Source organism: Hemiscyllium ocellatum, chromosome 29, assembly GCF_020745735.1.
Source record: "Hemiscyllium ocellatum isolate sHemOce1 chromosome 29, sHemOce1.pat.X.cur, whole genome shotgun sequence".
Taxonomy (NCBI): Eukaryota; Metazoa; Chordata; class Chondrichthyes; order Orectolobiformes; family Hemiscylliidae; genus Hemiscyllium; species Hemiscyllium ocellatum.
In genome coordinates, this window is record NC_083429.1 from 15,039,116 (window position 1) to 15,056,840 (window position 17,725).

The 17,725-nt window shown below is 42.9% G+C and overlaps 1 protein-coding gene across 3 annotated transcripts in view; it reads left to right on the top strand.

Annotated features, from left to right (window-relative positions):
• Positions 1-17,725, top strand: part of acad8 (acyl-CoA dehydrogenase family, member 8) — a 110,485-nt gene that overhangs the window by 65,095 nt on the left and 27,665 nt on the right. For all 3 annotated transcript variants that reach the window (XM_060846760.1, XM_060846759.1, XM_060846761.1), the window contains 2 exons: positions 12,307-12,404; positions 16,264-16,416. In XM_060846760.1, coding sequence (XP_060702743.1) covers positions 12,307-12,404; positions 16,264-16,416 — 251 coding nt within the window. The remainder of the gene's footprint in view (positions 1-12,306; positions 12,405-16,263; positions 16,417-17,725) is intronic.

Sequence of the window (17,725 nt, forward strand, 5' to 3'; positions counted from 1 at the left end):
AACACCCTGCACACCATATGACTTCACTTTCTCCATTAGTCTACCATGGGGAACCTTACCAAACGCCTTACTAAAGTCCATGTGTATGACATCAACAGCCCTTCCTTCATCTTGGTCATCAGATGAGGAGTAAATGGTTTGAAGGAGGTCTGAGAAAAAGATTTTCTCACCTAGAGGGTGGTAAAAGAGTGAATGCGCTGTGTGGGAGGATAATAGAGGCGTGTGGCCATGCTCTCTCTCGAATTTAAGAAGCAACTGAATGAGCACTTAAAATGACAGTGGTGTGAGCTGTAGACTAAGTGCACTTAAATGGTGTGAGCATAGTTTGATGTTTGTTGGTTGGCATACACATGTTAGACCGAAGGGCCTGCTTCTATGCTGTATGACTCTATAGAGGAACAGCCTTATTTGGGCACTCTGAAGTCGTTTGACAATGACATGGGCAGGGATTTGGTTAGAAAATAATGAGTATGTATTCAAATTGGTAGAAAATGATCAGTAGCAACCCTGAGGAATCAACTGATGTCTCAAGATCACCATATTTAAATGTGTGGAGCATCCGGTGTTGGACTGGGGTGGACAAGGTCAAAAGTCACACAACACCAGGTTTTAATCCAACAGGTTTACTGTGGAGAAGGGCATGGATACTAAATGATTTTTTTTTCATCAGTGTTAGTTGTGGAGAAGGACGTGGAAGATATAGAGTGTGGGGAAGTAGATGGTGACATCTTGAAAAAATGTCCATATCTGAGAGGAGGATTTGCATAGAGGTGGATAAATCCCCAGGTGTACCCAAGAATCAGGTGTACCCTAGAACTCTGTGGGAATGTAGAGAAGTGATTGCTGTATCCCTTGCTGAGGTATTTGTATCATTGATAGTCACAGGTGAGGCACTGGAAGATGGAGGTTGGTTAATGTGGTGCCCCTTTTTAAGAAAGGTGGTAAGGAAAAGTCAGGGAACCATAGATCAGTGAGCCTGACATAAGTGGTGGGCAAGTTGTTGGAAAACATCCTCAGGGACAAAATTTATGTATTTTTGGAAAGGCAAGGGATAGATTAGGGATTAGGGATGGAAAAAAAGTGAGGACTGCAGATCAGAGTCAAAAAGTGTGGCACTGGAAAAGCACAGCAGATCAGGCAGCTGATGAAGAGCTTATGCCTGAAACATTTACTCTCCTGCTTCTTGGATGCTGCCTGATTTGTTGTGCTTTTCCAGCGCACAGTTTTTGACACTGATTAAAAATAGTCAATATGTGTGTGGAAAATCATGTCTCACTAACTTATTACTACTACAAAAAACTGAGTAAAAAGCGAGGTCTGCAGATGCTGGAGATCAGAGCTGAAAATGTGTTGCTGGTTAAAGCACAGCAGGTCAGGCAGCATCCAAGGAACAGGAAATTCGACGTTTCAGGCCAGAGCCCTTAATCAGGAATGAAGGGCTCTGGCCCGAAACGTCGAATTTCCTGCTCCTTGGATGCTGCCTGACCTGCTGTGCTTTAACCAGCAACACATTCAAAAAACTGAATCAAAGAGGATTGGTGAGGGCAGAGCAGTGGGCATGATCTATATGGACTACAGTAAGGCATTCGACAAGGTTCCTCATGGTAGACTGGCTAGCAAGATTTGATCACACAAAATACAGGGAGAACTAACTATTTGGATACAGAACTAATTTGAAGATAGAAGATGGAGGGTGTTGGTGGAGAATTACTTTCCAGACTGGAGGCCTGTGACTAGTGGTTTGCTGTAAGGATCAGTGCTAAGTCAACTGCTTTTTGTCATTTAAATAAATGGTTGGGGTATGAACATGGGAGGTGTGGCAAGTAAGTTTGCATCAGATGTTGAGGGGTGACCTTACAGATGTGTATAAAATCTTGAGGGGCATGGATAGGACAAATAGACAAGGTGGGGGAGTCAGGCCAGAACAAGAGGGCATAGGTTTAGGGTGAGAGGGAGAAGATTTAAAAGGGACTTAAAGGGCAACTTTTTCACAGTAAGGGTGGTGCGTTTATGGAATTAGCTGCCAGAGGATGTGGTGGGCGCTGGTACAATTACAACATTTAAAAGGCATCTGGATGGATATATGAATAGGAAAGGTTTAGAGGGATATGGGCCAAGTGCTTGCAAAATGGAACTAGATTAGGTTAGGATATCTGGCTGGCGTGGACGTGTTGGACAGAAGGGTCTATTTCCGTTCTATACATTTCTATGACAAGCTTTCAGAACACTGCCCCATCATCAGGTGAAGTCACCTCACCTGACGAAGGGTCAGCGCTTCGAAAGCTTGTAATTTCAAATAAATCTGTTGGACTATAATCTGGTGTTGTGTGACTTCTGACCTTGACCATATTTGAAGATGCCTCAGCATGTCACCATAATTAAAAGTGAAAAAGGTGGATCCAATTTCGCTGATGCCAAACCAGTTTGCATAGTAACTAAGGGGAAGGAAATAGCATTTTTTTGTGTGTTTATAAGATGAGCATGTTGTTAATTGTCTTGTAGGAGTGCAGGTAAGCTGTTTTCTTGTAGTCAATTTGTTTCAGGTATATCTAAAATGTCATTAGGGAGGAAGTTTCAGGATTTTCATCTCGCAGCACTAATGGAAATAGTGATAAAGGTCTAAATCAGGATGCTGTGCAGACAGAACAAAGGTATATGGTATACTGACTAGATTACTGGCACCATCTTGACAGTCTGTATGATTTTCATTTAGCGCTGTCATAGCAGTCTATCTTAGAGTAGCATACTTGATAAATTGATAGGCTCTCTTGGGGGAATCATAACTATTTGCTTATTTCATCTCAAATGAGTAGAAGCTTTCAAATGGGGGTAAAAGCTTGCTTTGAATGTGTTGCTGGAAAAGCGCAGCAGGTCAGGCAGCATCCAAGGAAAGGAAATTCGATGTTTCGAGCATAAGCCCTTCTTCAGGAATGAGGAAAGTGTGTCCAGCAGGCTAAGATAAAAGGAAGGGAGGAGGGACTTGGGGGAGGGACGATGGAGATGCGATAAGTGGAAGGAGGTCAAAGTGAGGGTGATAGGCAGGAATGGGGTGGGGACGAAGAGGTCAGGAAGAAGATTGCAGGTTAGGAAGGCAGTGCTGAGTTCGAGGGATTCGACTGAGACAAGGTGGGGGGAGTGGAAATGAGAAAACTGGAGAAACCTGAGTTCATCCCTTGTGGTTGGAGGGTTCCCAGGTGGAAAATGAGGTGCTCTGGTGATGGAGGAGTCCAAGGACCTGCATGTCCTTGGTGGAGTGGGAGGGGGAGTTAAAGTGTTGAGCCACAGGGTGGTTGGGTTGGTTGGTCCGGGTGTCCCAGAGGTGTTCTCTGAAACGTTCCGCAAGTTGGCGACCTGTCTCCCCAATATAGAGGAGGCCACATCGGGTGCAGCGGATGCAATAGTTGATGTATGTGGAGGTGCAGGTGAATTTGTGGTGGATGTGGAAGGATCCCTTGGGGCCTTGGAGAGAAGTAAGGGAGGAGGTGTGAGTGTAAGTTTTGCATTTCCTGCGGTTGCAGGGGAAGGTGCCGAAAGTGGAGGTTGGGTTGGTGGGGGGTGTGGACCTGACGAGGGAGTCACGGAGAGAGTGGTCTTTTCGGAACGCTGATAGGGGAGGGGAGGGAAATATATCCCTGGTGGTGGGGTCCGTTTGGAGGTGGCGGAAATGACGGCGGATGATACGCTGTATATGGAGGTTGGTGGGGTGGTAGGTGAGAACCAGTGGGGTTCTGTCCCAGTGACGGTGCTGCCTGACCTGCCCCAAAACGTCAAATTTCCTGTTCCTTGGATGCTGCCTGACCTGCTAACCTTGAGCCCCGCCCCTCCAACCGCCACCAGGACAGAACCCCACTGGTTCTCACGTACCACCCCACCAACCTCCAGATACAGCGTATCATCCGCCGTCATTTCCGCCACCTCCAAACGGACCCCACCACCAGGGATATATTTCCCTCCCCTCCCCTACCAGCGTTCTGAAAACACCACTCCCTCCATGACTCCCTCGTCAGGTCCACACCCCCCACCAACCCAACCTCCACTCCCGGCACCTTCTGCTGCAACCGCAAGAAATGCAAAACTTGCGCCCACACCTCCTCCCTTACTTCCCTCCAAGGCCCCAAGGGATCCTTCCATATCCGCCACAAATTAACCTGCACCTCCACACACATCATCTATTGCATCCGCTGCACCCGATGTGGCCTCCTCTACATTGGGGAGACAGGCCGCCAACTTGCGGAACGTTTCAGAGAACACCTCTGGGACACCCGGACCAACCAACCCAACCACCCCGTGGCTCAACACTTCAACTCCCCCTCCCACTCCACCAAGGACATGCAGGTCCTTGGACTCCTCCATCGCCAGACCATAACAACACGACGGTTGGAGGAAGAGCGCCTCATTTTCTGCCTGGGAACCCTCCAACCACAAGGGATGAACTCAGATTTCTCCAGTTTCCTCATTTCCCCTCCCCCCACCTTGTCTCAGTCGAATCCCTTGAACTCAGCACTGCCTTCCTGACCTGCAATCTTCTTCCTGACCTCTCTGCCCCCACCCCACTCCTGCCTATCACCCTCACCTTGACCTCCTTCCACTTATTGCATCTCCATCGCCCCTCCCCCAAGTCCCTCTTCCCTACCTTTTATCTTAGCCTGCTGGACACACTTTCCTCATTCCTGAAGAAGGGCTTATGCCCGAAACGTCGAATTTCCTGTTCCTTGGATGCTGCCTGACCTGCTGCGTTTTTCCAGCAACACATTTTCAGCTCTGATCTCCAGCATCTGCAGTGCTCACTTTCTCCCCGTAAAAGCTAGCTTTGCCAAGTTATCGAAGTCCTTCCAGCTTCATACAGATTTCAATATGCATATTATAATCGTATTATCATTCCCACACTTCAACATTCGTCTTTTTGTGTTTGCTGCAGTCTTTGCAAGTATTATCTGTTCCTATCTAATGCTTTTGATATCTACTAACTTTGTCAGTCCAAAAGTGTTTCTTTGCGAGTTCCCATTTTGATTGTTGGTTTGTTTATATATGGCTAAAGATTTAAAGCTTACTTATTTAACCCCTCCAGTACCAGGCTGTACGTACCCTGGTATGTATCCTTCTAGAGTGCAATGATTTCGAAGACGCAGCAAAGAAAATGTTGAGAGTGTGGTGCTGAGAAAGCACAGCAGGTCAGGCAGCATCCGAGGAGTATGAAAATAGACATTTCGGGCCAGAGCCCTTCATCAGGAATAACCTTGGTTCAACAAGTGCATGATGTGAATGATGGGCACTGTGTGACCCAATGTTGGGAGGAATTAACGTTTAATGTTGGGATTAGATGTCAAACAAAAGGGCTGATTGATCTTGGATGGCATTGATCTTTTTTAAAAAAAAGTTATGAAACTGGACTCATCAAACGAGAGAACCAAATGCATCAAATGAGTTATCCTCTGACAAGTTTCCAGCCTCTGATCTTTCTTTGTAATGTAGATTTTAAGTGCCTGGTCTGGGTAAGTTTCTAGTCTGAGATCTGTGTGGAAGAAAACAAAGTAAGAAGGAATGGAGCCACATCCATTGTGGATAATTCAGTAATTGCAACATCACTGAACACAACAAAGTAGTTAGATTTTCATTTATTGAAGATGGTCATTGTTTAATACCGATGTGGCTTGCCTATAAGGCCAAAAGTTATTCCGGTTTTACTGCACGCAGTATATTGTTTCAGTATTTGAAGAGCTGTAAGTTATACAGGAGCTGCAGTCATTAGCAAACATCTCCACTTGTGAAGGGGAGATGATTGATAAAAGGTGTGTAATTTATATACATTGTTTGTAAAGTTTGGATTTCAAAGTTGTGGCAAATCATTTTGCTTACTTTTGTAAGGGGTTTAAATAAACTTAGCCGGACAATCCTTTTATAGTGATCTATTCTAATATGAATCAGAGAGCAGTTGATGATTAACCTCTGGAGTGCAAACGGAAGGTTGATACTTTGGGCTTTATGGCAGGGAGAGCAAACATTGAAAGACATTAGCTTAAAATAATCAAGGAATAAGTTTAGTTTAGAAATTGTAGAGATTGAATACTTTCAGTGTCGTTCCAGAGAAGACCTAACTAGACCAGAGGCAAATATTGTTTTACTACAGAGTAGAGGACCGTTCAGAGAAAGTACAGTTATCTTGGGGTGAATGTTTCAATGGTGAAACCTTCAGATAGCACCTTTTGCTTGATAGATTAGTCAAATACTGATATAATCTATGGTTTCCTTGTTGTGAGTATTCATCTTAGACAACATCACAGTTCACACTAGAAAGCCGAGGAGAAACAGTTGTGTTGAACTTAAACTTGATACAGAGGGGTCAATTTTTAAAAATTTGAATGTGAGTTTGTTTTCCTGTGAGTTTTGAGACCTTTCAAACTGTGTTCTATATCTAGATGACTTTTTTTTTCTTTTATGCAATAAACTTACATACTATTGTTCAAGAGATTCTGCACCCTATATTTCAGTGAATGACTACCATATTTTCAAATAATTTCTATCAAGCCAAGTTCCATTCTGGAATCTGACTTTACCAGAAGTACTATCATTTGGGATCATAACAGAAACACTTCACTTTGCTTCTGGAATTCAGCTCTTTTATCCATATTACGATAAAGTTGTAGAATCCTTAGAAGAGTACAAAGGCAGTAGGAGTATACTTACGAGGGAAATCAGGAGGGCAAAGAGGGGTCATGAGATAGCTTTGGCAAATAGAATTAAGGAGAATCCAAAGGGTTTTTACAACTACATTAAGGACGAAAGGGTAACTAGGGAGAGAATAGGGCCCCTCAAAGATCAGCAAGGTGACCTTTGTGTGCTGATAGGGGATGTGTGGGGGAGATACTAAACTAGTATTTTGAATCAGTATTTACTGTGGAAAAGAATATGGAAGATATAGATATAGATTGTAGGGAAATAGATGGTGACATCTTGAAAAATGTCCATATTACAGAGGAAGTGCTGAATGTCTTGAAACGCATAAAAGTGAATAAATCTCGAAGACCTGATTAGGCGTACCCTAGAACTTTGTGGGAAGCTAGGGAAGTGATTGCTGGGCCTCTTCCTGAGATATTTGTATCATCGATAGTCACAGGTGAGGTGCCGGAAGACTGAAGGTTGGCTAACGTGGTGCCACTGTTTAAGAAGGGTGGTAAGGACAAGCCAGGGAACAAGGGACCAGTGAGCCTGACGTCAGTGGTGACTCTACTTTCAAGGAGCTGTGAACCTGCACTCCAAGGTCTCTTTGTTCAGCAACACACCCCATGGCCTTACCATTGAATGTAGAAGTCCTGCCCTGATTTGTTTTCCCAAAATGTAGCACCTCGCACTTATCATGGATTACAGAGAGAACTAGCCATTTGGACACGGAACTGGCTCAAAGGTAGAGGACAGAAGATGGTGGTGGAGAGTTGCTTTTCAGAATGGAGGCCTGTGACCAGTGGAGTGCCACAAGGATCGGTACTGGGTCCTCTACTTTTCATCATTTACATAAATGATTTGGATGCGAGCATAAGAGGTATAGTTAGTAAGTTTGCAGATTACACCAAAATTGGAGGTATAGTGGACAGCGAAGAAAGATACCTCAGATTACAGCGGGATCTTGATCAGATGGGCTAGTGGGCTGAGAAGTGGCAGATGGAGTTTAATTCAGATAAATGTGAGGTGCTGCATTTTGGGAAAGCAAATCTTAGCAGGACTTATACACTTAATGGAAAGGTCTTAGGGAGTATTGCTGAACAAAGAGATCTTGGAGTGCAGATTCATAGCTCCTTGAAAGTGGAGTGCAAGTAGATAGGATAGTGAAGAAGGCGTTTGGCATGCTTTCCTTTATTGGTCAGAGTACTGAGTACAGTAGTTGGGAGGTCATGTTGCGGCTGTACAGGAAATTGGTTAGGACGCTATTGGAATATTGCTTGCAATTCTGGTCTCCTTCCTATCGGAAAGATGTGAAACTTGAAAGTGTTCAGAAAAGATTTACAAGGATGTTGCCAGGGTTGGAGGATTTGAGCTATCCAGAGAGGCTGAACAGGCTGGGGCTGTTTTCCCTGGAGCGTTGGAGGCTGAGGTTTACAAAATTGAGGGGCACGGATAGGATAAACAGACAAAGTCTTTTCCCTGGGGTGTGGGAGTCCAGAACTAGAGGGCATAGGTTTAGGATGAGAGGGGAAAGATATAAAAGAGATCTAAGGGGCAACTTTTTCATGCAGAGGGTGGTACGTGTATGGAATGAGCTGCCAAAGGAAGTGGTGGAGGCTGGTACAATTGCAACATTTAAGAGGCATTTGGATGGGTATATGAATAGGAAGGGTTTGGAGGGATAGGGTCGGATGCTGGCAGGTGGGACTAAATTGGGTTGGGATATCTGGTCGGCATGGACGGGTTGGACCGAAAGGTCTGTTTCCATGCTGTACATCTCTATGAATCTATGACTGTATTTGGAGCTGAATGGCCCTGGTGGAATACAGACCACGGATTAGTGAGCAGTTATTACTGAATAAGTGCTTCTTGATTGCACTAATACCTAAATAATTTCTAATCAACAGTTCAGAAATGCTATCACATGCTTCTGGAGCAGCTGAGACCTGAACTTGGGCTCCCTTGTTTAGAAGTAGGGATGCTATCACTGTGCTACAAGAACCTTATTTGCTGACACCTCTTATTATGTTGAAGATTGGCAGCAGGCTTGTGAAGTAATTGGTCAAATTGGATTTTTATTGGTTTTTATGCAATTTTGGGATGTTAGTAAATGTATAAGTGTGAGATGGAGTTCAATTTGGTAAAGTGTGGAGTTATCCCCTGCACATAAAACTGTGAAGTTATCATAGCTGTACCAAATCAAAAGGTTGCCCTCTCAAAGAGATGACTGACAGTAGTCTAACCTAAGCATTGCTATATCTCAGGCAAGGGGAAGAGGCTAAAGAGAGTCTTTCATGGTAACCTCAGCCAGTGAGGGAAATGAATCTAAGGTATTGGCATCAATCTGCACTGCATCCAGCCATCCAGCTAACCAAACTTTAGAGAGTAGTAGGGGGTGTGGAACAGTCTGCCTGCAACAGTAGTAGACTTGCCAACATTAAGAGCACTTAAATGGTCATTGGATAGACATATGGATGAAAATGGAATAGTGTAGGTTAGATGGGCTTCAGTTTGGTTTCACAGTTGGCACAACGTCAAGGGCTGAAGGGCCTGTAATGTGCTGTCATGTTCTAATTAACCAATATATTCTAAGTATTGAGAGACTTGAAACTGTGGAAGAACTGGGAGATATTGGAATAGAAATATAGAAGTGATTTAAAGCTGGTGGAAATGTTTAAAAACAATTTAAAAGATTAATTATTTAAGGTGCGGTTATATGTAATGTAAATGTTATTTACAGTTATACAAAGTTTTGGTTGACCCCATTTAGAGTGATAACTTTTGTTCTTTGTATTGCATCTAAGGAAAGATATACTGACCTTGGAGGGGGTGCAGTGCAGATTCACCAGACTGATACATGTATATTAAGAATTATATTATGGAGGGGAGACAATGGCTCGGTGGTTTTAGTGTCATTACCACTAGACTATTCCAAAAACTTGATAAATGTCCTGAGGACTTGGGTTCAAATCTCACCATGGCAGGTGGTGGAATTTGAATTCAATTTAAAAAAAATGGAATTAAGAATCTATGAATGACCTTGAAATATTGTTGATTTGTTGGAAAAATCCATCTGGCTCAGGGAAGGAAATATGCCATCCTCACCTCATCTGGCCTACATGTGATTCTAGAGTTTTAGCAATGTAACTAACTCTCAAATAACCTAGAAAGCCAATCAGTTGGATCAGTCGCTACAAAGACTTGACAGAGAAATGAAACTGGACTGACCACCTGTTAAAGACCCAAGCACTGGAGGAGGTAATAGCAGAAACAGTCCTGTCGACCCCGCAAAGTCCTCCTTAATAACACATGGGGGATAGTGCCAAAATTGGGAGAACTGCCTCACAGACAAGTTAAGCAACAGCCTGATGTAATAATATTCTCAGAATCATACCTTGCAGACGATGGCCCAGACACCACCATCACCGTCTCTGGATATGTTTAGTGCAACTGGCCTGACAGGTCCAGGAGAAGAGGTGGCACTGCTATATACAGTCAAGGGGTAGTTACCCTAAGATTCCTCAACATTAACTCCAAACCTCATGAAGTCTCGTGACTTCAGATTAAACATGGGCAAGAAATGCTCCACTGGTTAGAAAGTACTGTCCTTCCTCAGCTGATGAATCAGTACTGCTTCATCTTGAACCATCCTTGAAGGAAGCACAAAAGGTAGCAAGAGTATGACTGATTCCCCACTCAGAGTATCTCAGCGTCCAGCAGCACTACCGATTGAGCTATCAAGTTTTAAAGGGACAAGGTCTGCAGCCAGTGGTGAAGGAGCCAACGAGAGGGAAACAAATACTTGATCCTTGCCAATCTGCCATCTGCAAATGCATCTGACCATAACCAGATCAGTAAGAATGAACACCATGTAATTCGTGTGGAGACAATGTCCTGTTTTCACATTGTGAACACCCTCCATTGTGTTGTGTCACTGCCACCATGCTAGAATTTGAAAAGGTATAGAAACTCAACAATAGGTATCTATGAGGAGCCGTAGGTCATCAACAGCAGTAGAACTGAATACAACACAATCTGAAACCTTGCATATCCCCCACTCAACCATTACCATCATGCCTGGTTCAATGCAGAGTGCTGGAGGACATGCCAGGAGTAACACCAGTTATACTTAAAAATGAGATGTCAATCTGGTGAAGTAACAATACATGCCTACTTGCCTCGATCATGTGGATTAGCCTTGGGAAGTGCAGGGTCACAGGGAAAAGGTAGGAGCATGAGTCTGGGTGGTTTGATTAGATTAGATTACTTACAGTGTGGAAACAGGCCCTTCGGCCTAACAAGTCCACACCGACCCGCCGAAGCGCGACCCACCCATACCCCTTACCTAACACTACGGGCAATTTAGCATGGCCAATTCACCTGACCCGCACATCTTTGGACTGTGGGAGGAAACCGGAGCACCCGGAGGAAACCCACGCAGACGCGGGGAGAACGTGCAAACTCCACACAGTCAGTCGCCTGCGTCGGGAATTGAATCTGGGTCTCAGGCGCTGTGAGGCAGCAGTGCTAACCACTGTGCCACCGTGCCGCCGACTTGTTGGGCCAAATGGCCTATTTCCACACTGTAGGGATTCTATGTACTTAACACTCAAGAAACCTGACACATGCTAGAACAAGGCTGCCTGCCTGAATTAACCACATCCACAAGCATCCACACCCTCCACCGCTGGCAGTCAGTAGCAGCAGAGTGTGCTCTCTACACAATGCACTGCAGTGTATCTTGTAGATAGTATCCGCTGCTGCTGGTGAGCGCTGGAGGGAGTGGATGCTTGTGGATATTGTGCCAACAAAGTAGGCTGCTTTGTCCTGAATGGTGTCAAGCTTCTTGATTGTTGTTGGGGCTGCATTCATCCAGGCAAGTGGCGAGTATTCCATCACACTCCGGACTTGTGCCTTGTAGATGCCAGCCGGACAGGCTTTGAGCTGTCAGGAGGTGAGTTACTCACGACAGTATTCGTATCTTCTGACTTGGTTTTGTAGCCACTGTGTTTGTGTGGTGAGCCCAGTTGAGTTTCTGGTCAGTTGCGACCCCAAATGTTGTTTATTTGTGATGGTCATAGCCTGACATTTGTGTGGTGTGAATGTTGCTTGTCACTTGTCAACCCAAGCCTGGATTTTGTAGCATTTGACCATAGACTGCTTCATTATCAGAGGAGTAATGAATAGTACTGAATGTTGTCCAGTCATTGAACATCCTTACTTCTGACCTTATTATGGGGGGAAGGTCATTGATGAAGCAGCTCAGGATGGTTGGTTTGGGGACCCTACCCTGAGGACCTGTGGTAGAGATGTCCTGGAGCTGAGATGACCTACCTGCAACAACCACAACCATCTTCCTATGTGTCAGGTATGACTCCAGCCATCGATGACTTTTTTTTATTAGCAAGTGTGCAAAAGGAGACGGAGTGAAGTCAAGTAAATTGATTTAAGATTCGAGCTAACCATGAGCCATTTAACTAGAGAAATGAGTTTTAACAACTGAATGGCTTGATCCATATCCTATGTTTCTAGGCACAGTGAGCGATCTTTGCATGCCTTATTCCCAGGTCCACTGACTCTGTGTCTCTGTATTACAGAATTTAAGCTTTCCTGTTTCTAACCTCATCCACGCATTTGTGATTTCTGCAGCTTCGTGCTCATTAGGTGCTGCATATGCCTCCATTCTCTTGACTCAAGATTATCTCAAAGTGCGCAAACAGTTTGGGAAACCTCTTGCCAGCAGTCAGGTATGAAAGACCTTGTAGTTCTTTGAGTGTTCTGCATGAGTGTGGAGTACAGTCATTTGGTACTACTTTAAAGTTGCTCAGGTGGAATAATCCCATTTCTAATGGAACAACATTGGATTGAACATGACGTTCAGAATGTAGCTATTCAAAGTTTGTACTGAAGGAAATGCAGTGTAGCTGCCACATTAGCTCATTAGAGCCAAGTGACATCATGCAAAGTAAATTAGGAAGAAAGTAGTGATTAAGCAGTCTCTCCATTTCCTTGACTATCTCCAATACCACACAGAGGAGGGCTGAAGGAGGAGCCACTTCAGAATTGAATGGAATAAGTACTGTTTGCGGAACCGCTTGTGGAGTATCCTAATTACATCAGTTTAAAATCAATTCAATTAAACCACAGTATTTCTGTTACATTGTGTCAGTAAATATATTGTCAAATTGCTGAAACTCTAGTTCTGTCAAAAGGGGAAAGAAGAAATTGTAGGAGTTAAGTTGAGTCAACCCTGACCTGTGTGATGATTCAGTGTGAAAGCACCTGGCAGGTTAAACAGACAAGCTATCTGCTGTGAATGTTAATAAGATTGTCATGGAATCCCTACAATGTGGAAGCAGGCCATTTGGCCCATCTAGTCCATATCAATATTCTGACAAGCATCCCACCCAGATCCGCCCTCTTAGCCTATCCCTGTAATGTTGCATTTCCCATGGTTAATCCACCTACCCTACACATCCCTGGACAATTTAGTATGGTCAATCTACCAAACTTGCACATCTTTGGACTCTAGGAGGAACTGTATGCAGACACAGTGAAAATGTGCAAACGCCACACAGACAGTCATCCAAGGCTGGAATTGAACCGGGGTCCCTGGAGCTGTGAGGCAGCAATGTTAACCACTGAGCCAATATGCTGCCATTTGTACTGACATCTATCCAGAGGCTTGAAGGTGGAAATTCTCAGCACACCAGTTTGGGATTTCAAATTTGGTTAATTAAGTTAATTGTATACATGTGGTATAAAAGCTTTTTGTCAGCAATGATGACCATGAAATAACTGAGTTGTCTTAAAAAGCATTAGGTTCACTAGTAAACTTTCCTGATATGTGTGTTATATACGTATTGATATCTTGCTTGGCACTCCAGTGCACAATTATAAGTCAATCCATTATTATATATAAATGCGTTGACTTATAATTGCTCACTGGAGTTTCAAGCAAGATGCTCAACTGTCATTAATACGAGATGACCTAATTGAAGCTTATAGGTTGATGTAATAGTGGCCGTAGAGGTGTGTGATAACATCTGTGAATGGGTTGATTAGATAAAAAGATTGAAACAACTCCAATTCATGGGAGGCTTGACAGGATGGATATGGAGGGGATGTTTTCTCTTGTTGAATCCAGAACCAGAGGACAAAATCTCAGAATAAGGTGTCACACATTTAAGACCGCGATGAAGAGAATTTCTTTTCTCTGACAGGGTGAGAGAAAGAAAACTATGAAATTCTTTACTGGAGAGAGCTGTCAAGGCTTCATCATTAAATATATTCAAACACAGATTTTTAATCATGGAAATCGAGGATTATGGGAAAAAGGCAGCAAAATGGAATTGAGGATTATCAGAGTAGCCATGATCTCATTGCATGGTGCAGCACACTCTGAGCTGAATGACCTCCTTTTGCTCTTGCAGCTAAAAGCCTTGTACCAAACTACTGTCAATTCACGTTGCAGCTGTACAAAACTCTGGTGCGACCATGCTTGGAGCCTTGCATACAGTTCTGGTCACCATATTATAGGAAGGATATAGAATCATCGGAGAGGGTATAGAGGAGTTTTACCAGGATGTTGCCTGGTATGGAGGGAAGGTCTTTGAGGAAAGCCTGAGGGACTTGAGGCTGTTTTCATTAGAGAGAGAAGAAGGCTAAGAGGTGACTTAGAGGCATATGAGGTGATCAGAGGGTTAGATAAGGTGAACAGTGAGAGCCTTTTTCCTTGGATGGTGATGGCTAGTATAAGGGGATATAGCTTTCAATTGAGGGATGATAGATATAGGACAGATGTCAGAGGTAGGTTCTCTCCTCAGAGTAGTAAGGGAATAGAATGCCCTGCCAGCAACAGTAGTGGGCTTGCCAAAATTAATGGCATTTAAATGGTCATCGGATAAACATATGGATGATAATGGAATAGTGTAGATTAGATGGGCTTTAGATTGGTTTCACAGGTTGGCGCAACATTGAGGGCTGAAGGGGCTGTACTATGCTATAATGTTCTATGTTCAATAAGCTAAATAAGAATAAAATTGAATTGGCAGTGCCCACCTGGGCGTATATTGTGACAAATGCTCAGTCAGTCCTGGAAAATCTTGCTCACTATTATCCGGGCAGCTGGGTCAGATTTGGGAGAGTTCTCCCTCTACTGATGGCTTACTATAGCTGCATTTTATGCCATTTACAAGGTGCACTACAGCAACTTACCAAGCCTCGTTGAACAACCCATCATCTCAACCATTTGAAAGGTAAAAGTAGCAAGCGTACAGGAACATACTACCTGAAAGTTCCCCTGGTTCACACACGATCCTGACTTGAAAGCGTACCACAGTTTCTTCAGTTTTCCTTGGTTTCAACTATGGAACTTTTATTTCTCACAACATTGTGGTGTATCTGCATCAGGTTGATGACTGGACAACTGTTCCAGAGACATGAATCACATTTCATCTATTAGCTGGGGAATATTTTAGTGACAATAATTTGAGGGAAAATATTGCCTTTATTTTAAAGGCAAATTGTGTTTGATTAACTTAATATGAATCCTTTGGTGCAGTTGCCTTGAGCACTGCTGAGGGTAATGTGATTGAAGTTGTGCACAGAAACTTTATAAAGACATTTGATGATAATACCATGCAATAAGCATGTTGCAAAACAGAGTTTCATTGATTTAAAGAGGTGGTGACAATGTGTATATAAATTAGCTAGGTAGAGAAATCTGAAACCAATGACGAACATTTGTTTCTCAGAAGTTGACAGTGTGCCCGAAGGGTCAATATTATGATTGGTGCTTTTTGCTTATGTAGAACATAATTTTGAAGTTTGCAGATGACCTGAAACTTAGAAATGCATTAAGTAATGGGGAGGATAATAATAACTTCATGACATAAGTTATGAAGTGGGCAAACATAGCAGATCTGTTAAAAATCACACAATACCAGATTATAGTCAGGTTTAATTGGAAACACTAACTTTTGGAGCGGCAACCACCTGATGAAGGAGCGTCGCTCTGAAAGTTAGTGCTTCCAATTAAACCTATTGGACTATAACCTGGTTTTGTGTGATTTTTAACTTTGTACACCCCAGTCCAACACTGGCATCTCCAAATCATAGCAGATCTGACTTATCATTTCACACTGATCTGTGCTGTGTTTTGGTAGGAAGAGTAGAGGCAAATGTAAACTAAATGGTTATAATTTAAAGATAGTAAGCAGGAATGGTATGACTAACCAAGCTGGAATTGTTGGTCTTGGAGCAGAGAAGATTAAGGAGAGATTTGATGTCGAATTATTCAAAACAAAGAAACATCTAAGTGGAATAAGATAAACTATTCCCAGTGACACTCATAATTAGCAGAGAAAAAACAGAAATATGAAGAAATAATGATTGGATTGTACTGTGCTTGGGCTAGCAGAAGTTAATTTCAATGGTAACCAGCAAAAAGGACTTGGATAAATAGCCCCTTGGAGAACAGAAAGTTGCTCATCATTTGGGTGTGAAGTGCCCTTGGAACTTAATTGAAAGCACAGTTTGTAAAATTTTTTTTTAGTTCATGGTCTGATTGCACTGTTGTTCACTTTTGTTGCATTTCTCTTGCAGTACCTGCAGTTTAAACTGGCTGAAATGGCAACTGGACTGGTAGCAGCTCGTTTGATAGTGCGTAATGCTGCTGCAGCTCTCCAGGAGGATCGACAGGATGCAGTAGCCCTGTGTGCGATGGCCAAACTCTTTGCAACTGATGAATGTTTTAAAGTAAGTATCTAGTATCCTGTCAGCTCTTCCAGTCTTAGTGAAAAAAGAACAAAGGATTAAACACAGTTCTAGCTAGACATAAATGTGGCATCAAGGCCTCAGCACTGCAGCACCAGTCTTCGATCATTTCATGTTCTAGAGAAGTATTTAAACTTCTGAAGGAAATAAAAACCAAAAAAACCGCACATGTTGTAAATCAGAAAAATAAATAGAAATTGCTGGAAAAGCTCAGCTGGTCTGGCAGCATCTGTGAAGAAAATCAGAGTTAACGTTTCAGGTTGAGTGTCCTCCTGTCCTAAAGAACAGTCACTCGACCCGAAATGTTAACTCCTGATTTCTCTCCACAAATGCTGCCAGACTTGCTGGGCTTTTCCAGCAATTTCTGTTTTTGTTTCAAAATTTCTGAAAGGCTCACTAAGATGAGTAGCAAAGGATTAACTTTGCTTTCTGTGGAAAGCATTCAGTGATGCTGTTATTAATTTGAAATGAGAATTGAGAGTGAGGATAGAGAGTTTAGGAAAAGTTCTTTAATGCTAAAGTCTGTTGGAACTTGAAATAGACAAAGGTAAAACAAATTGTGTGATAGGGAGTACTGGAGGTAAAGACCATACTGTATTTTAAAGAAAAATGAGATAAATTACTTTCATTTAGTTATCAGACTATGGGAGAACAATGTGTAGTAGCATTTAATTTTGGATTTCCAAAGTAAGAGTACTGTGAACCTGTCGATTCATTTCATTATATAAAGTAATTCATCAGATTTTGGGGGAGCTCAATCCAGTTAGCTCACAGCAAAAATGGTGAGCCATCATCTTGCAATGCTGTAATCCATACAATAAAGGTACATCTACAGTGTTAGGTAGGATTTTGTCACAACTTAACTGGAAGAATATGCCAAAGATCATAGAGTCATTCAGCATAGAAGTAGGCCCTTCTGCCCACCGTATCTATGCTAACAAACATCAAATGATGCTAATCTCATTTACCTGCCCTTATTGCTTCTCAGGGCTTGTTTGGGTGCTTCTTAAATGTGAGACTACCTGCCTCCACTAGACCTCTGATAGTGTGTTCTATGTTTCTACCATCTGGGTGAAAATAATTTTCTTCTGATCCCTTTTAAAACGTTTATCCTCACCTTAAGCATATGCCATCTGGTCCTAGACACATCTGCCATGGGAAAAGGTTCTAATGATCTATCCTATTTATGCCTCTTGTGATTTTGTATGAGATCAATCCTTAGCCACCTCTGCACCAGGGAAAACAATCCCAGCATATTCAGTCTCTAGTGATAACTGTCCATCCCAGGCAA